The sequence below is a fragment of the Zootoca vivipara genome, chromosome 15 (assembly GCF_965207765.1).
Source record: "Zootoca vivipara chromosome 15, rZooViv2.hap1.1, whole genome shotgun sequence".
NCBI classification, from domain to species: Eukaryota; Metazoa; Chordata; class Lepidosauria; order Squamata; family Lacertidae; genus Zootoca; species Zootoca vivipara.
In genome coordinates, this window is record NC_142598.1 from 20222667 (window position 1) to 20244507 (window position 21841).

At 45.6% G+C, this 21841-nt stretch overlaps 2 protein-coding genes across 3 annotated transcripts; both read right to left on the reverse strand.

The window, feature by feature from the left end:
• Nucleotides 1–2549: 2549 nt before the first annotated feature.
• Nucleotides 2550–6003, reverse strand: ACTL7A (actin like 7A). The gene has a single exon (XM_035140422.3). The coding sequence runs from the start codon at nucleotides 4271–4273 to the stop codon at nucleotides 3047–3049; it is 1227 nt and encodes a 408-aa protein (XP_034996313.1). The 5' UTR covers nucleotides 4274–6003; the 3' UTR covers nucleotides 2550–3046.
• Nucleotides 6004–6968: 965 nt separating this feature from the next.
• On the reverse strand, nucleotides 6969–21841 carry APTX (aprataxin). 2 transcript variants are annotated; one of them, XM_035140423.3, is made up of 8 exons: nucleotides 21685–21841; nucleotides 18961–19094; nucleotides 17764–17810; nucleotides 12750–13070; nucleotides 11767–11826; nucleotides 11435–11661; nucleotides 9550–9653; nucleotides 6969–7267 (listed from the first exon to the last, which is right to left on the reverse strand). In XM_035140423.3, the coding sequence occupies exons 1-8, from the start codon at nucleotides 21696–21698 to the stop codon at nucleotides 7113–7115; spliced, it is 1062 nt and encodes a 353-aa protein (XP_034996314.1). In that variant the 5' UTR covers nucleotides 21699–21841; the 3' UTR covers nucleotides 6969–7112. The 2 variants fall into 2 exon arrangements, with proteins under 2 accessions (XP_034996314.1, XP_088515175.1); XM_088659049.1 differs by lacking the exon at nucleotides 21685–21841 and adding an exon at nucleotides 19219–19443.

The following is a 21841-nucleotide window of genomic DNA, read 5'->3' on the forward strand; positions in this document are numbered from 1 at the left end:
TTCTGGGTCTCTGTATCTTTTAGTTCTTCTGTTCTTTGTGAACAAACTTTAGAACCTGCATTTTACCTCTTTTTGGAGGGGGGGGGAGAAATCTCCATGGAAAAACTGATGAATCAGTGGAGCACGAAATCCTTTTATTGGAAAGATGTTTTCTGGTAGCAAAACTAAAATCGTACACTATGTATTTATTTGTGTGGTTTTTTTAAAATTTAAAAATAATACTAATATTTTTATATCACCTTCGCAGTACACTCCAGGTGGCATTCGTGGGATTCCCGTGTGCTCTCTCATCCAGGCACTGCCTAGATCCAGGCTGGCTTAACTTCAGCAAAGTGGCTGCATTATGTGCCCTCTGACTACACCTGTTTTGATTGGTGTTGCAGGTTGTCCTTTTCTCTAGGTCCATAATAAATGATGGACGGGTGGATGGGTGACACCTGCCTTGAGAGCAGTACATGTGAAAAGGATCTAGGAGTCTTGGTAGACCACAAACTTGACACGAGTCAGCAGTGTGATGCAGCAGCTAAAAAAGCCAATGCAATTCTGGGCTGCATCAATAGGAGTATAGCATCTAGATCTAGGGAAGTAATAGTACCACTGTATTCCGCTCTGGTCAGACCTCACCTGGAGTACTGTGTCCAGTTCTGGGCACCACGGTTCAAGAAGGATACTGACAAGCTGGAACGTGTCCAGAAGGGGGCAACCAAAATGGTCAAAGGCCTGGAAACGATGCCTTATGAGGAACGGCTTAGGGAGCTGGGTATGTTTAGCCTGGAGAAGAGAAGGTTAAGGGGTGATATGATAGCCATGTTCAAATATATGAAAGGATGTCATATGGAGGAGGGAGAAAGGTTGTTTTCTGCTGCTCCAGAGAAGCGGACACGGAGCAATGGATTCAAACTTCAAGAAAGAAGATTCCACCTAAACATTAGGAAGAACTTCCTGACAGTAAGAGCTGTTTGGCGGTGGAATTTGCTACCAAGGAGTGTGGTGGAGTCTCCTTCTTTGGAGGTCTTTAAGCAGAGGCTTGACAGGCATATGTCAAGAATGCTTTGTTGGTGTTTCCTGCTTGGCAGGGGGTTGGACTGGATGGCCCTTGTGGTCTCTTCCAACTCTATGATTCTATGAAAAACATATACCGTATTGGCCCGAATATAAGCCAGACTTTCCCCCCAAATTCTGATCACGAAAAGTTAAAGTGTGGCTTATATTCGTGACCTTACAGTATGCAGCCAGGCCAGGAGCGCAAGGCAAACAGTGCCAGGAGTGTGGTGAAGTGGCACCCACCCCACACATAGTCCCCTGGCCTCTCCCCTAAGGCCAGGATCCTGCCCCCACCCAGTGTGCAGCCAGGATCAGCGAGGAATGGAGTGGCTTATATTCAGGTATCCCCCCCCCCCATTTTAAAGCTGTGGCTTATATTCAGGCCAATACGGTACAGCAGCACCTTGCAAGACGAATTTTTCGCAAGACAAATGCGTTTTGCGATCTGATGGTGACTCGCAAGATGAATTCGTTTTGCGAAAAATTCGTCTTGCAAATCGCGGTTTCCCATAGGAATGCACTGAAATTTAATTAATGCGTTCCTATGGGCCAAAAAAAAAGAAATTTCACTGCATTCCTATGGGAAACCGCGATTCGCAAGACAAATTTTCCGCAAAACGAATTGACTCGTGGAACGAATTAAATTCGTCTTGCGAGGCACCACTGTTAATTCAATGAAATCAAAACATGAGGCAGGGGGGCAGGAATTATTAGAGGGACATCTCTGAAGGTAGATAATTCTCTCTGCCCGCAATAAAAAGAAAACTATCTTGCTGAAAAGAACAAAGTATGCCTCAAGTTTTTAGTTAAGAGTAGGGCTTTTAGCAAAATTGTGTGCATGCCTAAAGGTAAAGGGACCCCTGACCATTAGGTCCAGTCATGACCGACTCTGGGGTTGCGCGCTCATCTCACATTATTGGCCGAGGGAGCCGGCGTATAGCTTCCAGGTCATGTGGCCAGCATGACAAAGCCGCTTCTGGCGAACCAGAGCAGCACATGGAAACGCCGTTTACCTTCCCGCTGTATTTATCTACTTGCATTTTGACGTGCTTTCGAACTGCTAGGTTGGCAGGAGCTGGGACCAAGCAACGGGAGCTCACCCCATCACAGGGATTCGAACCGCCGACCTTCTGGTCAGCAAGCCCTAGGCTCAGTGGTTTAACCACAGCGCCACCTGGGTCCCTGTGTGCATGCCTAGTCAGAACCAAATTCCATTTAGTTCAATGGCATTTATTCCCAGGTAAGTGTCATAGCTGCCAAGTTCTCCCTTTTTTTAAGGGAAATTCCCTTGTGCTGAATAGGCTTCCTCGCGAGAAAAGGGAAAACTTGGCAGCTATGGTAAGTGTGTGTGTATAGGATTGCAGTGCTGCATTATGCCGATTGTGTATGTAAATGCTATATTGATATAGCAACTTTTAACTTTTTGTTTGTTTCGCTCTGCACTGCTATTCTTGAGCTAGAAAAGAGTAAGGCACCCCTGAAAGGAACACAACTTTTGTCTCATTCACACGCAACACATTTTATAAGTGAAAAGGCTCGTCCCTTTCCCCAAGCAAAAATATTTGAAATATGTTGGCCTAGCAGGCAGTGTTTTCATGTTCAACGCCCATGACCATTTGGAACGTAAGGCAAAATAATTCCAGCTTCCCGTTTCTTCTAGAAGACAGAAATCCAGCCTGATGCTACACTTGCTTCCTGAGAACAAAGCCCCATTGACATAACTCGCGACTGGATCCAGCAGGAAGGCCTTACCTATGCGCAAAATTTGCCATGCCACTCGTGTCAAGAAATGGAAAACCACTTTGTTATAACTGCAGAGTGTTTACTATGGGCTTTTAATACAGGGAGAACGGAAAGTAAGCAATCCATTAGTGCTCACAGATCAAGTAACTTTTCGATGGGTACTAACAGAAAAGCGGGTGTGAGACTTCTTTAGCCTCTCTACATCTAGCTTGTGTGTGAGAGAGAGAGAGAAAGAGAGTTTTAAATCAGTGATGGGAGCTCAGAAACATTTCCTGTAGATGTAAAAAGGACCTCGTTCTTCATACTCTTTCCTATAAACCCACAGCTGCTGGAAAGCCTTAAGGGAGGCCAAGATGGAGCCTCCGGTCCACACCGACGTTTTCCTCTCGGGGGCAGCTGACGAAATGGGATTGTCATTTGGGCACATTTTAATCAGCTCTCTCTGGAAGCGGTCAGCAAAGCCTTTAATCATCGTACAGCCCCCACACAACAAGATGTTGCCCATCAGGTTCTTTTTGAGAGTGACGTCGCACTTATTGAGGGAAGTCATGGTGAGGAGAGGAAGCCCCAGCTGCTGCGAGTTTATCAAGGACGGCTTGAAGAGTATTTCGGAGCACAGGAATCTCTCTTTGCCGATAATGATGGTTTGCCCATCGGGAAGCTCATATTCCATCTCGTATTTCCTGGAAGGTGCTGTTGTCTCCTGTTGGAAGTCTAAGGAAGTGAAGCAGTGGTTCTCTTTGATATCTTCCAGGATGTGCCAGTCTCTCTCTGTGAACAAGTTCACGGAGTCATTTAATAACTTCATGAGGTGTTGTGTGACATCGGACCCAGCATAGTCTACCCTTTCAGTAATGCTTGGCATGGTATAGCCTTCATAAATGGGGACCACGTAGGAAACACCGTGACCGCTCTCTACGACGAGACCCGACGTCTTGCCATAGGAATACATGGACAATCTAGATTGGTAAGCGATGTGCATGGCAGGAGTGCAAAAGCTCTCAAATAACATTTCTGCGTATTTTTCTCTGTTGGTGGTAGGGCTCAGGGGCGGATCTGATACTAGGACCGCGTGCTCCTCGGGCCGAATCTTCATCTCCTTCAGGAAAAGATACTCCCACATGTCTTGAACAGTATCCCAGTCGACTATGATCCCATGTCTCAAAGGGTTCACAAGCTTCAGGGGTATTCCTGCATCTCGAAGTTCTTGGCCGACAAAAGTCTCTTTCCTATTGTCTCCAGTTTTTGCAGTCTCTTGGATATGCTTGCCCACAGTCGATGAGACCACATGGCTTGGCTTAAGTTCTCCAGCAAACCCGCACTTGCAGGAGCCAGTACCAATGTCTACGACGACAGCTCTGGTCTCCTTCACCACCATCCTTGGAGTTGCCTCCGCTTCATCTCTAGCCCTGGCTGAGCCAGGCCTCATATGCGGCCCCCTCTTCAAAGGCGCGGAACCAGAACTTGCACTTCCTCGGCTAGACATTTTCTGTCTCCTTTCTCATTTACGCCCATTCTCTAGGTGCTGGGCTCCATTTCAAACAGGCGGCAATGCCCACAGTGGGCTTCAGAACCTTGACGACACTGGCATTGTGCATTATGACATCATCCACACTGCAGACGCAAGCAGGAAATGGTCATAAAATGCGTCTGCACTGGAGGAATTAAGGTCGATTTGGGGGTTTGCCATAGGAAATTAACAATTGCTGGTACTCTTACAGTATTTGATTTGTAATTTATTGGGCATGTTGTAGATATGCCGTGTCGATGGTTCAGTATGAAAGTGAGCAAGCGTCTGGTATATTAGTTATTAAGTGTTCTGGCTTACAGCTAACACCTGTGGAATAACCTTAGGAATACAATGTGAAACTCTATACCACAGAATACTTAGTTAACCCCCTCTTTAAGCATCCTGATCTCTTCTAGGAATGAGGCCAGGTGAACTCAGTAACAGGGATATTGGGGGGGGGGGAAGACGCAATGGCCTTATCGGGCCCTTTCAGGTTACCAATATGGCCTTTAACAGGGATAGGCAGATTTCAGGCCTACAGGATCTACTTGGTTCCCCCATGTCACACTAGAACCCCAAGGTCCACCAAACAGAGCCAAGGGCGTAAGCGTGTCCCAGGTGGTTGGAAATACACTAATAATTCAGGGATGGGAACATGCTGAGCCCAGGAATCTGAGATGGGTACTAGAAGCGAGTTCAAAAGTTATCCCATACAAGCATTTTGTCAGGCACCTAATTTTGCAGGCTGGGTGAAATTATTTTTAGTTGTTAGATAATTAAGAGTCAACCCCTTGGTGATCTACTGCAATTTTCTCAAAAGATCTACCAGTAGATCCCCACCGGCCCTAATACCCACTCCTGGACTAAAGCATGTTTGCCACTCTTCACAAAATTGATTTACGTATCCACAGGGCTAGGAAACGGGCATAATTTGTATAGCCAGGGCTATAAGCAAAGCAACCTAGCTTTCCAGCTTTGATATCTAATTGAGCTAAAATGTAGCTGGAACTGACAACTTAGTAAAAAAAAAACTATTGTGGGTGGCTGTTAATGGGTGAGGAATTTCACCCTTCAAACTGTTTTGACACCTTGTTTCAATCAGAATGGTCAAAGCACAGATTCCAACCCTAAATGTATTTGAGTAAGTTAATGTTGGACTCATTTGGTCCAAGTTTGTAATTTTAAAACAGACACCTAAATGTTTATGTTACTTGAAATTATCCTTTGGGCTCTACTTTGGAAAACTAGACCAACAGATTGAACCTACATGCATTTATTCAGAATTCTACACTTCTACAGACTTCCAACCCAAGTTGCTAGTTGTGATGTGGTTAAGGACCATTGCTTTCAATGGGATCTAGTCGGAACTAACTTGAGCAAGCTGCTTCAATGCGTGGTGGCGATCCAGCTCCAGGTTGTTCTGGAGGAAACTGATTATCTGTACTCTTTCCCATCCGGTTTGCAACCATGTTTTCAGATGGAAACTCCTTTGGCTTCCTGGCCCTGATTATCTGTGCCCAGGAACTGGCATACATAGCACAGATGCGCTACCGAACCCCGACAGACTACCTCTCATGAGCCTCAGCCAGCATGTCCAATGATCAGGGGTGGTAGGAGTTGCAGTCCAACATCAGAAGGACTGTAGGGTTTCCCCACCCACATTGAAAGCTTTTGATACCATTAAGTATGGTATCCTCCTGCACTGACTATCTGGGAAGAGCCTTTGGAGCACTGTGTGGTGGTGGCATTGGCCATTTCTGAAGGGTAGGTTTCTGAAGGGTAGGTCATTTGATCTCCAAGAGAGATCTTGTTACAAAGTACTGAAGGGTAGGGCTGGGTGATATAGCGAGATATTTTCCAAAACCAGTTTGAAATCTGTACTGTGATATTGGTTTCATAATTTTTGACCTGGCAATTCAGTATATTGCAAATCATGATGTGTTTGTGTGTGTGCTATGCAAAAATCACAATGTGGGGGAAACTGTGAAGCCAGCCAACGCTTCTCTTGATTCCTGCAGTTCGTTAACTCTGCTCTGCCTCATGCAGTGGGCAGTGAATCAGAAGAGCAGGCGCCGCCAAAAATCACAATGCAGGAAAAACCATGAAGCCAGCCAGTGCCTCCACATAGCTCCATCCTTTTTTCAGACATGGTGATACAGTGGAACCTCAGTTTACAACTACCTCCGTTTACGAAAACCTCAGTTTACGAACACCGCAGACCCGGAAGTGTTTAAATCCGGGTTCCCCGGTGCGCATGCGCAGAAGTGATCTGTGCAGCACGCGCGTGTGCAGAAATGCTCTATCGGTGCTTCGTGCACGTGCAGAAGCGTGCCTTCGGCGAGCGAACACCTCCGCGGAACGGATTGCGTTTGCAAACCGAGGTACCACTGTATATTGATATATCCCGATATTTAGATGGTGATATATCACGATGTTGAAAACCAGATTATCACCCAGCCCTACTGAAGGGGAAGAGATTTTGGTCACAAGATAAAACCCAGTTTGATTTCCATCCAGCCCCACCTGCTCCAAATGATAAATGCCCTTTAGAAAGGGTTTGAGGCTACTCCTGTTGGTTCCCACCTACCCAAGAACACCATGCACTACCAGAGACATCACAAACCACCCCCAGCCCGCTCCACAATCTGTCACATTAAAGCAGAACCGGCCATTCTAAATACTTGCGCCTTTGTGGGCATTTTAATAAGCAACTTGGTATGGTCTTTGAATTAAAATGAGCATGTCAACTGTGGAATCCGGTTAACCCAACGATCAGCAAAACGTAGCAAGCGGATCAGAAGGGCCGTTCTTCATATTATTTTGGCCAATGTTCCTTCAGGTGCTCTTTTAACTGGGGGATATTTGGTTGCTGCCGTTTGCACATGTGACACTTCAGAGGCAGGTTCAAGAGTTTGGCAACGTCCTTGTCTACAGTTACTCTCCCTTTCTTCTTCACCATCGCAATCAGATCTGAAAATGGTGGTGGGGTGGCGTGGGGGAGGAGGAGAGGAGAGACAGACATTTTTTATTTGAGATTACAGGTTCAGCCACACCTGTTTTGTTAAAGTTAGGAAACGTGTGCCAATGGCTTAGCTCTGCTCCTGTGTGCAAGGGAGGGAATTGATTCCCTCCTACAACATTCTGCTGACGCAAACAGCTGCTTGTACCCATACCTATCTGTCTAAATCTATCTATTGCCATTGCTTCCCAAACATGATACTGGGAAGACACATCTTGCCCTTGAATTAAAATTGGAGGAACACAGCATTCTAGACCTCAGACCTGAACATGTTTGCTTTTGGCATGTGAAAGGATATGCATCACTCTCCATTGGAAGGAGGCGTGTGCCCAGAGCACTAACTCACGCAGAGACACAAAAGGGCTTGGCTGGACCATAAAGAAGGCTGATAGCTGAAGAATTGATGCTTTTGAATTATGGTGCTGGAGGAGACTCTTGAGAGTCCCATGGACTGCAAGAAGATCAAACCTATGCATTCTTCAGGAAATCAGCCCTGAGTGCTCACTGGAAGGACAGATCGTGAAGCTGAGGCTCCAATACTTTGGCCACCTCATGAGAAGAGAAGACTTCCTGGAAAAGACCCCGATGTGGGGAAAGATGGAGGGCATGAGGAGAAGATGGTTGGACAGTGTTCTCGAAGCTACGAACATGAGTCTGACCAAACTGTGGGAGGCAGTGAAAGAAAGGAGTGCCTGGCATGCTCTGGTCCATGGGGTCACGAAGAGTCGGACATGACTAAACAACAACAACAACAACAACAAAGCTCTATACATTAGTGGCCACACAGATGCTCCTTTAAGCCGCTCCATATGCCAGCTGTCTCAACATGGTGATTTGTTCAAATGCTGTGTGTTAAGCAATGTTCTCCATCTGGCAGCAGACTCTCCTTTGGGCAGTTTGTGGCCCACATTAGGTGATCACAGAATAACCAAACTGTAGAGTTGGGAGGTACCCCCAAGGGTCATCTAGTCCAACCCCCTGCAATACAGGAATCTCTTGCCCATGTGGGCGTCGAACCCACAACCCTGAGATCAAGAGTCTCATGCTCTACTAACTGAGCTATCCCCATTTCATGGCTTCTATATCCAAGATGCCAGGGTGTCTTATATCGGAAAACAATGGTGGAAAGTTCCGGCATCCTGTTTCGCAGCCAGGGGGTGACGGAATAACTCCTAGGGGAATCTCTACGCCCCACATGTAGGTTTAATAGTACTTTCCTCTCCCGGGTGTATCCTGGAAATAAGGGGTGGGTTACTTGGGGGGCTGACTGATTTTTAACAGCTAATTCTCAGCACCCGTTTGGGGCAGCACGGAGCCTGCGGGCACTCAAGCCACCATATCACTCCCAGGAGAGACATGTGGCTCAGGCGTGCTGCAGGCCCTGCGGTGAGTGCCGCCTGGCATTTTGTCACCTCCCTCAGTGGTGACACCTGGGGTGCTCTGCACCCACTGCTCCCCCTTCCTCCGCCCCTGCCGCAAAGGCAGTCCCTGCTTGTACAACTCCCTGCTTTTTTGGGGAAGAAGACAAGGCAGTTCACATTAGTAGGGCACCTATGCCCCCCTAAAGCAGGAGTGGAGAACTTTTGCCCTCCAGGTATTGCTCAACTACAACTCCCATCAGCCCTAACAAGCATGACCTTGAGCTAGCAGTGAAGGGAGTTGTAGTTCAACAACATCTGGAGTGTCAAAGGTTCTCCACGTTTACCCTAGAGTCATTACTACAGCTGCCTGCAGATGAAAACGTGAAGGGATCATCTAGGAAACTTGTTTTAGAATAATCCTGCAATACCGGCTAAATTAAAATGATAGCTGAAGCCACATTTGTTTAATCCTGCCCAGCCTATTCACATATAAAACGAGGAGGTTGTGGCTATCCTAAGAGGCAGGTGTTTGAGAGGTCTCTTCCCTTTTCATAGAATCATAGTTGGAGTAGAAAACTAGTATGTCAGGGAGAACATGCTTCAATATTTGTCCTAGGCCAGTTCAGTTGTAGTATCAGAGCAGAGCTGTGGAGAACGTACCTGGAGGGGAGGGTTCAGTTCACGACACCTGCATGCCTCCTTTTATGTTAAAATCAGACACCCTCCTACCTGCTTAATCTGCATGTGAAAGATGTGGTCATGGCTAGGTTTCGTGGAGAAAACAAAGTCCAAAGACAGACAAATAAACAGACACTCACAAATAAAGAGGAATTTTAGAAGAGATGGCCCGTTTTTTTGTGGGTTTTTTTTACCTTTGGAGTCTATGAAGTACTCTGTTGTAAAAGAGTTCCAGTGCTTCTTGGTTTTGAAGCAACTGGAATCAAAATCTTGGCTGATGACGTGAAGATGCAGTTGGCTGAGAAAACAACACAACAAGGATGTGTTATATGTTGCTGTAACAGGTAATGAACAAATTTATTAAAGATGGCCTTTCCTTCTAACAAAAGGTAGGAGATTTGTTTGCAGCATCTCATACTTACATATTTCAAAAAAGCACCTATAACTGAGGTTTTGGTACTACACAAACTGATTTAGTCAATTAACAAACAAGTTAATCTGGTTATAAAACGAGATTACTTCCCAACTGAAAAATAAATAAATCCTTAATTGGCCAGCAGACCTAATGATTATAATTAAGCACTTTTAGAACTTGCCGTAATGTGCAGAATGCCTTATATGGTATTCATACTTTAATTATGCTGTATGTTGTCACTGCGGTCTTCTGAAATAAGTAACTTCTACTCCCACTTCACAAATTAAGAACAAAAACAGAGATAGAAGCAGTGAGTGGGCTAAATCTGGCCTGTAAACTCGTGGAACGCGCTGGATCCAAAATAGCAGCAGTGGCACAAACACAGCACAAGCGTTCTCAAGGGTTGACCAACTCTGGCGTGGCGCCGGAGCCAACCATTACTTTTCGTCGTTTGCTGCTTCCTTATTGTGGACACATGTGGGGCAAAGTAAGAAACCAGCCATGTGCTACCGACCTCTCTGTTATGGACCAAATCTGCAGGAGGGAGCAAGCAACCACAGGGGAGACAGGCATTCTCTCAAGTGGACACTTGGCAGAGCATGCTGGGCACCTGCCAGTTGCCAGAATTAAAATTTACAGAATGGGATTTAACTAAGTTGCTGGGTGCAAGGAACAAAGTCCACTTGCCATGGGATTCCCCCCCCCTTCACTTCACTTCACTTCCCCCCTTGCGCCCTCTAAATCTGCTCTTGACGGTTGGGGAAAACCCTAGGAGACTCGCAGGGGGAGGAGAGGGAGAAGTCTTGTTGTGAGAGTGGACCTTGTTCACCGCTTGCAGGCTCCACTATGCTGAATTCCACCCACAGTTGTCTCCAGGGTCTGTGTCTGGGGAGCCCTGGTGTTCATGTCTGTGTACTACCTCCAGTGAATACAAGCTGCTAGTAGGCAGCATGAAAGAGCGCTCTTCCGTTCCTGCCCTGCTTTCAGGCTTCCCAAGGGCATGTGGTTGGCCACGGTGAGAACAGGATGCTGGAGCAGATGGGCGGCAGGGGAGGGTCAGCAATAACTCACATGGCATCAGGGAAGTTAACTCTTTATTCAAGGAAAGCCAGGCCGATTCAGTAAGCCGGGCCTAATGAGCCCAGCAACTTGTCCCAGTAGATCTCGCCCCTATAAGGCAGTTGTGGGACTGAAGGTCCCCACTTTCCCATAGTTCCCCAAATCTCCAGCTCCCCAGCGTCCTTCCCAAGTCTCTCTTTGCTATGCTCTCTTCATACCTCTTCTAGTACTGAGAGACCAGGAAGGAGAGGAGCTGGTCACAGCAGGAGGGGGAGACGCCCTGGCTTCTTCAGCTGTCTGCCTTATCTCTGCCTCTTAGCCCCACTCATCTCCAGCCTCTGCTTCTGGGCTGCTTTCTTCCACCGCCTCTTCCTGCTCACTAAACCCCATTACCTCTTCAGCTTCCAACACCTCCTCCCAGTCTTCTCCCTCTGAACACTCATTTGTCATCCCACCACCAATCCCCTGGTTCCGAGTCTTCTTCCCTTGAGGGTTCTCCAGCTGATTCCTCCCACCACTCCTCTGCATCCAGCCAGTCCACGACAATGGGCCTTTGCCCTGAACCAACAGGGCACAACCCAGTCCTGAACACAATTAGGGATTACCTCATGCTGGGAATGGCATGGTAGCCCAGTCTGAAGTGCAAGCTGTCTTTCTCAGGGCACTGCTGGACAACCTTCTCTCCAAGGGCATGCATGTGCTCCAGAAGTTCGAGATGCTCCTGAGTTACTTTACTCAAGGTGGAGATGGGTTGCCACGGCAGCACTAACCAGTGATAGCGAGCTTTCGGATACTTGTCCTTTATAACGACAGCCTTTTCATCCTTGTAGACCTAGCAGAAAAACACAGAAATCCTGCGGTCTTGCACTGGTTTTGCTATCACGGAGCATATATCCTCAAGCACCATGGTGACCCAAGTTAGGAATGAGATCCTTACCTGCATATCTGGGTTTTGCATGGAAACCTTCAAACCTCGAGCCCAGAACTCCAAACATTCCTATAGGACAAAACACAGGGACTCTGATAAAATAAGTCCGGAAACGTTCAATGGGGCACACTTCCTAGTTAGGTATGCTTAAGACTGCAGCCTAAAAGAGCCAAGCCACATAGCTAAAATAGCTGTAGCAGACACTTGTGGTTCTGATTGCATTCTGAAAGAGCACTGAATGCCAACATATTTGTAACTCTCAGGTCATTCCTGGGAGCAACGATAGTAGGCAAATAGCCCAAAATGCAGCAGTACTTTACTGAAGATTAGCAGAAACTCAAATGGTGCCTTCTGCGTGCCCCGTTTCATGATGGCAGGGCCTTGGGTGTGGAATCTACGGCCCTCCACACATTGTTGGACTCCAGCTCCCATCAATCCCAGGCAGGATAGTCAATGGTCATGGGTGATGGATGCTGCACTCCAACATCATTTGGAAGACAGCAGGTGCTTACACACACACACACACCGCCCTATTTGAATGTGCAACTGACAAGGAATCTCCGATCTAGTCGGGAACGCCAATTACCCACAAACTGTGAGGTCTGGCAGCACTGTTCAATGTTCTACACCTGCCCCCTCGAACCCAAAAGTCAAGCCCCAATATCAAGGTCTTGCACAGCCTTTGCCCCTACTAAGATCTACATTGCAGACACATCAACAGGGTTTATTATACCAGTCTCAGTGTTACATCTCCCCTCAAAGATTTATAGGAACTGCTTGGGCGAGGGGGCATAGAAGCCTTTAATTCCACTTCATTGAAGTGCAACTCCGAGGAGAGAGCAAATGACCATTGCACCAATTTAAGCCTGTAATGTAGATAAGGCCCTAATGTGATCTCACCTACCGCTCAGGTCCTGCAGCGAAAGGAGAGCTTCGCTGACTTCACCCACCCACATGCTACAACGAGTTACCACTAATATTTCCTGGCTCACCTTTTTGTTGACAGAGCTTCCACTTGAAGAAACAGAACTACTGCTGCAGCTTGAATCGCAGACTTGAGGGGCCATTTGCTCCATTTTCGCGTGTTTGCCTGGCATGCTTTCCATGCCACCATTCTCAGGTTCATCCTGTGGTCTTTTCCCCCCTTTAGGCTCCACCGCCTCCTTACCACCACAAGCCCCCATTTCCTCCGAGAACTGCACGATGTACGGGTACAGATTGTTGACGATATGGAGAATTTGCCCTGGCTTCAGTTTAATTTCCTGGTCCTTGCCAATATCCACTAGGTCAACGCTGGTTGGGTTGACTCCTATCTTTGGAGCAAAAGAAAATGCCAGAATTGGTGTTTTGTCGCCGAACCAGAACTTCCACACCCCTAAAATACGGCATCCATGGAAGGACATGTAGTATTTCCTACACACCCGAACAAGTGCCAAGCTGGCCATTTAAGCAGTGGACCACAACTGAGATGAACAAGTCTACTTCGTAGTAGGCGATCCAACACATGCACTACAACAGTACGAAACTTTAGAAAGGAATATTGCGTTGGATTCTGTGATATGTTAACTTAAAGTAGTTCATGGAAATAAATTTGCCTGTTCCCTCTTCCCTGATGCATTCACCTGCCTAACCCCCCCCAAAAGCCTCTATGTAAAAAAATGGGGCTCCTCCTGAACAATATGAAGTGGAGCATGTTCTTCCCAATTTTGGGAACCCTCCTCTCCCTGCAGAAGCCCCCTGTGCCCCACCCTATTGTTCACAGGGCAGCCCTCTGGAGAGGCTTTTGCAGGGGGAAGGAGAGGATCCTCAGTCTATAGACCTTCATCGACTTTCCTTCTATCCAATTCAATCTCTAGACTAAGATTTCAGTCCTATACATATGGACCTGGGAGTAAGTCCCATGGAATGAGGCTTATTTCTCAGTAGATTGTATAGGATTGTGCTGAAAGCCTCCAACAGGGAACAAGAGGGGTGGGGATCAGATAAATTCAACTTACTTTGGCTATTCCTCCCAGACTGGTATGAATTCTGGATGAAAGCCACTATATGAAAAGGAAGCGGAGTGGAATACACTTCCGCCAAGCAGGGCAGGTCTTAGAAACTGGTTGGGCAAAGCAATAAAGCACTCTTGTTACCTATAAAGTCAGTGAAACGTTAGCACACAGTGAAATGTTTGCTCCATGTGATGCAGATTATTTCCACTCAACTGGAGACAGCATTGCTGTCAAAGAGGGGGGCGGAATATGTCCTTCAGAACGTTGTTGGTGAATAGGGAAGCTTCTAAAAAAGGCCCCTTTGATGAGATTTGGTTCCAACTGATTTCTTAGGTTAATAACAATGCAGAGATGTGCTACCCAACTCATTTGCCATTGTAGAAAGGTTATGTTGGAACTGACTAATAGTCTGGGTACTTTTTCTTTTCTTTTCCTTATCTGCTCTTGATTGAGTTGTGTTATTTTCTGCATGTATTCTGTGTCTGCAGGCTGTACACTTTATGTGAACTTTTAAAGAAATAACAAAACTCTATTTTTAAAAGAGAGAGGTGGGGGGAGAACAGTACATCTTTGGCTTTATTTTTAAACACTGCCTCCTTCACTGAGGTCAACTCCTGGTCAGAAAATGAAGCCCCTCCCTGCAGCATCTAAAGATTGCCTTATCAGCCTTTGTTGTTGTTTAGTCATGTCTCTTCGTGACCCCATGGACCAGAGCACACCAGGCACTCCTGTCTTCCACTGCCTCCCGCAGTTTGGTCAGACTCATGTTCGTAGCTTCGAGAACACTGTCCAACCATCTCGTCCTCTGTCGTCCCCTTCTCCTTGTGCCCTCCATCTTTCCCATCATCACGCTCTTTTCCAGGGAGTATTGGAGCCTCAGCTTCAGGATCTGTCCTTAAGGAAATCAGGGCTGATTTCCTTAAGAATGGATAGGTTTGATCTTCTTGCAGTCCATGGGACTCTCAAGAGTCTCCTCCAGCACCATAATTCAAAAGCATCAATTCTTCAACAATCAGCCTTCTTTGGTCCAGCTCTCACTTCCATACATCACGACTGGGAAAACCATAGCTTTAACTATACGGACCTTTGTCGGCAAGGTGATGTCTCTGCTTTTTAAGATGCTGTCTAGGTTTGTCATTGCTTTTCTCCCAAGAAGCAGGCGTCTCTTAATTTCGTGACTGCTGTCACCATCTGCAGTGATCATGGAACCCAAGAAAGTAAAATCTCTCACTGCCTCCATTTCTTCCCCTTCTATTTGCCAGGAGGTGATGGGACCAGTGGCCATGATCTTAGTTTTTTTGATATTGAGCTTCAGACCATATTTCAGCCTTTAGTCAAACCCAAACAAAACACAAAGAAAAATATGCTAGCAGCCCCTCGCAGCCCACCCTTTTCCTGTAGCCAGAAAGAAGCAGCTTCCATTTTGCCCAGGTCTCCTTCCTTCAGGTCAAGTACCATATGGCTGCCTGCCACTATGGTTGCCTAGGCAATGACCCAGCACAGCTGTGAGACTGGCAGAGAAGTCTAAGCTGACAAAGAGGCCAGTCTCCAAAGGAGAAAGCAGCAGAGTTTTCTAAAGATACCTTAGCTAATAGGTGGGACTTAAATGACATGGGTTGAATGTAAGTGAAGATGTTCAATCTGTTCCAAACCTGGCAGAAAAGTGTTTTGAAGCAGGGCAATGAGTAATAGAAGTCTCGCCCCCTTTATTTTCCTACACTTTGTTGGGAAAAGGTGGTTGAGTTAATTCATTCGCAGCTGCAGCCGCTGCAGTGCTGCATTTATTCAAAAGAGTAACCTTCCATGGGCAAAAGGGCGAAACAACGCCAGGTCTTTGATCAGCAGCAGATACACTGCCCTTCCCGCACTCAGCAGGACCATATGTACCGACTGAAAATATCTCACATCTATCTCCAATACCACGGAAATCCAGGAAATGAGCCTATATTTGCAAGCTTTGCATTGTTCATTTTACCTCCATTTCTTTTTCCAAAGAATGAATCAACATGGGTTGTGGCTAGGGTTGCCAGACTCAATAGAGGACAGGACTTCTGTGCCTTTAATTGCCCTGCTCTCTTTTGAGTCTGGAAACCTTAAAGAGAAACCAGCAAATCCAATCATTCTGGACAATAACCATACGAGAAATCTGTAAGATAACTAAGCAAGTGCTAGAACCCACCCCAGAACTGGTCTTATTAAACATCTTCCAAGACAACAACGCCCACTCAGAATACAAAGAACTCATAACCCACCTACTGTCAGCAACCAGAAACATCATAACCAGACATTGGAAAGACCTGTCAGGAGTAAACATGGACCAATGGTATCAAGTAGTATGGGAAACAGCCCTACTAGAAAAACTAACCAGTAAGCTGAAACTGTCACGGGGACAAAAAGAAGAAGACACCTTCACCCCAATTTGGTTCCCCTTCATCACCTACACAGCCCAACAAGACAATGACAAGAACCTACCATCAGCATACAAATCAATATGGCTAACCTAAACAAAACACACACACACCCCACTCACACAAGAAACCGAAGACCACCACAGCCAAACACACATGAACTAGCACATCCTACGCCAACCCCCGACCTCTCTCACCAGGAAAGGAGAACAAGCGAACAACAGTGAACCTGCACATTCAACGCTGACACCGAACCCCTACACATAGCAAGAGAAAAGAGAAACATTGACACCCCACCCCACCCACCTCCCCCCTTTCCTTCCTAATGTCTCAACAATCAAGATTAATGTGTAAAAACAATACATGAGAAAAATACGAGACACTGTACTACCTTTGTAAACTAATAAAATCTTTAATAAAAAAAAAAGAGAAACCAGCAAACCCTTTGTTTAATTTCCAAGCAAAGAAAGGGTCTGCTGGTTTCTCTTTAAGGTTTCCAGACTCAAAAGAGAGCAAGGCAATTAAAGGCACAGAAGTCCAGAGCAAGGCAATTAAAGGCACAGAAGTCCTATCCTCTATTGCAGTGGTTCCCAACAGGTGGTCCGGGGACCCCCAGGGGTCCGCGAGCTATGCCAGAGGGGTCCTCAAGATCCTATTAGAATAAAAAAATATATTAACTATATTTCGTATGATAACAGATTTTTTGTTTTGGCCACTTCCTGCATGAGCAGAGTCTAGCGCAAAACTAGAATTAGATAGAGGCAGTAGTTCTGCTGTATGCCGCAAGGACTACAAGAAACTTGGAGATAAGGCAATGAAAAAGATCCTTCCATTTGCAACCACATATCGGTGTGAGCAAGCATTTTCTTCCATGTGTTTCATGAAAAAAACATATAGGAATCGGCTCGACATGCGGTCGGATTTCAGAGTGAAAGTTTCAAGTTTGGAACCTAATATTTCAGAAATAATGGACTCAAAGGACAGATTTAACTCATCTCATTAAGAACTGAAAATTAAAACTAATTGTATACTGATGGAGTACTCTGTTGTAACTGTAAAAAATGTATAAATATAAAATATAAAAAGACTCTTAATTTGGCTCTCACTTTTTAATTATAGGATTAGGAATTAATGGGGGTCCTTGTCACAATAGCGGCTCGATGAGGGGTCCTCGAGAAAATTTTGTTGGGAACCCCTGCTCTATTGAGTCTGGCAACCCTAGTTGTGGCAATAGAGGGAATGGACAGAAAAGGGGGAATTAAGTACTCAGTGATGGGCTCATTACATATAAGGCTTAGACCAGTCTTCGTCCACCTGGTGCCCCCTCCAGATGTTTTGGACTACAACTCCCATCAGCCCCAGCCAGTATGATGAAAGTTGTAGTCCAAAAACATAGGGAAGGCACCAGGTTGGCGAAGACAGTGACAGCCCTTGACCTCTGAAAGCGCCACCCAAAGCTCTTTTGGATTTCTGAGTGCACAGCAAAGTTATGCTTTCAAAGCAGATGAAACTGGCGTAAACCACAGGACACAAGCATTTCTATCCTTCCACTTAAGCTTCATAAAGTGCTCTCAGCATTGCTGCATGCGAAGGAAAGGACATACCTGTTTAACCTGGACATACCCTTTGTTGCAGTCTGCTTTTAGCTGTACTGAAAAGAAAAGTGACAGAGAGTGACATTAGGCCCCCCCCTATGCCCCAACATTTTATGCTGAAGGGTATACTAACCAGAAAGGACTGGGGATGGAGGACAGGGCGTGGGGGGGATCTAAACTTATAGAGAACAGGTGTATTATAAGCAGTGCATTTTTATGACATTATTTACTGGTATAGAGTATTGGCATCTCTTTCTTTTTGTATTTGTTTTTCTGCCCACAGCACTTTTATCAGCATATGAGTTCTGTAGACCTGGGAAGAAACCCCTTAAATTCGGGAGTCACTGCTAGTCAATGTAGATATTACTGAGCTAAATGGGTTAATGGTCTGACTCATAAAATTTCAAAGTTGGAAGGAATACCAAGAGTTATCTAGCCCAACCCCCTGCATTGCAGGAGTCACAGCTAATATTTTATTTCTGCAAGACACGTACAGGAACCATGTTTCTATCGGTTGGCCTGGCACTGCGACTCTACAAACAAGCTTGTTGTGACGGGTTGACTTCTCCACCAACTCTGTGTGCCAAATCAGGTGCAGTTGGTGGAAAGGGGAAGTCCAGCACCTCTGCCTCTTAGTCTTTATAAGGAGGGCTGAGTCACCTTCTTAATGCAGTTTGTACCTTGGTAGTCAAATGGAATCTGTTCCGGAAGTCCATTCAACTTCCAAAACGTTCAGAAACCCAAACACAGCTTCTGATTGGCTGCAGGAAGCTCCTGCAGCCAATCAGAAGCTGTGAAAGTGCCGTTGGACGTTTGGGTTCCAAAGTACGTTTGCAAACACTCACTTCCAGGTTTGCGGCATTCAGAAACCAAAATGTCCAAGTAGCAAGGCGTTCGGGATCCAAGGTACGACTGTGTTACCTACAGTGCAATCCTAACTATGCCTACTATGAAATAAGTCTTAACATTTTGCAAGTGGGGGTTAGGACTGCAGCCCTAGGAAGTTTAGTGGAAGCTCTTGGTCTTTTAGCCTCTCTATTAGCCCTATAGCAGCACCCCCTGCAAACTATTTAGCTTCAAATCACTTATGACATTACACCAAAAGAAATCAATCCTAAGCATTTTTACTCAGAAGTGAGGACTACTGAGTTTAATAGGAGTTACTCCCTAGCATGTTTAGGATTGCAACCTTCATCTCCACTTTACCTTGTCTTCGGGAACACTTCTTGTCTGTTATCTCTGTTTCGGGCCCACGCCCTATCACCACCATTTCTAAATGTGGCAGTTTAATTCGCTGACAGGCTCTATCTTTGCTCACAAGCCAGCACACATGCATTGTGCTCAGGGGAGAAAAGAAAGAAGGAAAAAAAACTCAGTTTTACTAAGTGAATCTTAAATTCAACTCGGGAACAAGCAAGCCACACGTTTTCCATAAAATCTATTATTTTATTTTACAGCGCTCACTGGATAGGTCTTAATCTTGCATTCGGTGTAGTGGGTGCAAGTTTGTGGAACTCCCTCCCAACTGAGATTAGACAGGCACCCTCCTTGCTGAACTTTAGGCACATGACTAAGACTTTCTTGCTCAGTCCAGAGGGAATATTAAGGTAGTGTTTTGTTCTGTGATGAATTGTTGTTGTTTTATCACCCAACTTTCTGTGGATTGTTTTTATGCACACAATTCAATTTCTCTGCAGGTGGAAGAAAACCGAGACTTACAGAACACAAATACTTCATCGGTGCAGAAACAGCATTAAGATACAGAATAGTTTAAAATATTACATGCACAAGACCAATCAAACCTCAACTATTTACCTAAAAATGTCATATTAGAACTGGTAGGATTTAATTGCAAATAAGTATGCTTAAGCTCCATAAACAAAAATGCAGAGTTCTATATCCTAAAAGGACAAGCAAGCACTTGACTAAACGCATTGTAACAGTGTTGTTTATACATATACACTTGAATATAACCTGTAGAACAATCTCATTGCTTTTTAACATTTACTACTCTAACACATTTATTAAGCCTCAGCTTTGAAGTATGCCTGTAATTTCCAACTAAAGGTAAAGGTAAAGGGACCCCTGACCATCAGGTCCAGTCGTGACCGACTCTGGGGTTGCGCGCTCATCTCGCATTATTGGCCGAGGGAGCCGGCGTATAGCTTCCAGGTCATGTGGCCAGCATGACGACTAGGAACCCACAAATTAGTTCTGGTCTCCTACAGGATAATTGCTTCAGAAGGAAGTTCCTTCAGGAGCAAGGTTGGGAACCTGCCTCTGACATGCATATTTAAGATTTTTGGTTGATGAGGCTCTAAGTTTTGCCTGCGACTATTAACCAGGGCACAGGGCTATGTGCATGAATACAAATGCTAAATGAATACAGTTAAGCTGAAGTAACTGTTCATAGGAATTCAGCTATGATAATAGAAACAAATGAATTGTGACTGTAGTCCTAAACATGCCTACCATGGTTTAATGGGTCCTACTTCAAAGTACAGTAAACATGTTTACAAATGCACTGTCTATAGTTTCCCCCCCCCCATAACAAGATTCAACTGTGAAACAGTGATTAATTTGCTTTCATTTTAACCAGGGCTCACCCTGCAAAGCCCGTCAGAAATTGGGAGTAAGGGACAAGAACAAAATTAAAGATTATTCTTAGGTTTCCTATTATAATTCCCAATTTCTTACTCAGTTCAGAAATGCAGATGAATCCCGAATAAGTAAATAGAATGCCTTGTGCGCAAGTGGATATTTTGAATGGGAAGCAGTGTGCAGCAGCTTCTTTGTGTGATTCAAAACAAATGTTTTGGGGTGGTCCAATGGTTATTGTCAGGGTGAGGGAGCACAGCTAGTCAACTCATTCCTCTTCAATACATGCAGCGTAAAAGGAGGACATCACACTTTACAGTGAGTTGCACACAAAATCGGTTTTAAACTAGATTATTGGCATACAGCCACTTATAGGGCACACAGAGGCTTCCTGGAGATATAGGCCTATGATTTGGGGTGATTTTTGGAGTGTGGGTATGTTCAAATCCCAGTTCCTTCCTTCAGGTTATTGTTCTGCTTACCACTTACCCAATATTAGAGCTCTTAAGAACTCAAAAGGCCTGCATACTTTTTTGGCTGGCCTAATAAAAGTTATGGCTTTTGCATCCTTGTTCCCATTTCCCAAGAAATAAATTCCAAGGAGTTCAATGCGCAGTGAACTTCAGCATGAAATAAATAGCTGCAGATCAGGAATTGTGGGTGGGTGGCTCTGGGTAGAATGAGCCACTGCCTGAGTGCACACAAAGGGTGCGCTGAATTTTCCAACTTTCAAATTCCTAAAATGAGGGGTGCTAAATAAACGTTTTAACGTGACTTGGGAATTCAAAAGTATTTGGTTAAATTAATACAATTCAGTTTTGCGTGGCAAGTAGCATATTACCAAGTACTTGCCCGTTATATTAATATCATTTACATTATGTATTTTTATTACTACTTAGCATTGCCTGACAGCTTCAGAAAGTAACATTTAAACTCTTGGGTTTCCCCAAAACAGTTTATGTGCTTCACCAAGTGTACTCTCTTAGGAAGCTAAATGTTGCCCGATCACAGAAATAACTGCAGCTTTTAATTCCTCACACCCGAAAACGTATTTTTAAGACCCCCCCCCCACAGAAGAAATTTGCAAAAATTAAGTTTCAGCCCCTAAAATGACACGCCCCACCCCCATACTAGCATGGCAAAATTTGAGACAGGAGAAATGACAACAGTTTGGGCCATCTGGAGACAGTCGTCATTTTTCCAGACTCCCCTCTCTTCCCTTCCGGCCTTCGATACGTCGGCCGCCTCCCATAACACACCCCAGCGGCACCGCCCGGCCCCCGGCTACTCCTGCCCGCCGCCCGGCCGGCCCGCACCCGGGCTTCCGCTCACCTCCACGCTGCCATTGCCGCCCGCCTCCGCTGGAACGCCGCTGTCCAATAGCCGCTCCCTTTGCGGTCCGGAAGCCAATCAAACCCGCTCTTTCGATTCCGCGTGTAGAGCGCTGCGCTCGCCGGCTGGAAGGCGTCCCCAGCCTACTCCTACCGGT

Coding starts and splice junctions, on each gene's coding strand:
- ACTL7A (XM_035140422.3), bottom strand. CDS start 4,273: ATGTCTAGCCGAGGAAGTGCAAGTTCTGGTTCCGCGCCTTTGAAGAGG.
- APTX (XM_088659049.1), bottom strand. CDS start 19,322: ATGTGCCTAAAGTTCAGCAAGGAGGGTGCCTGTCTAATCTCAGTTGGG. Junction 19,095..19,218: donor GCAAGATTAAGACCTATCCA/GTGAGCGCTGTA, acceptor TTCTCCCCTGAG/CACAATGCATGTGTGCTGGC. Junction 7,268..9,549: donor GTACTTCATAGACTCCAAAG/GTAAAAAAAACC, acceptor CACCATTTTCAG/ATCTGATTGCGATGGTGAAG.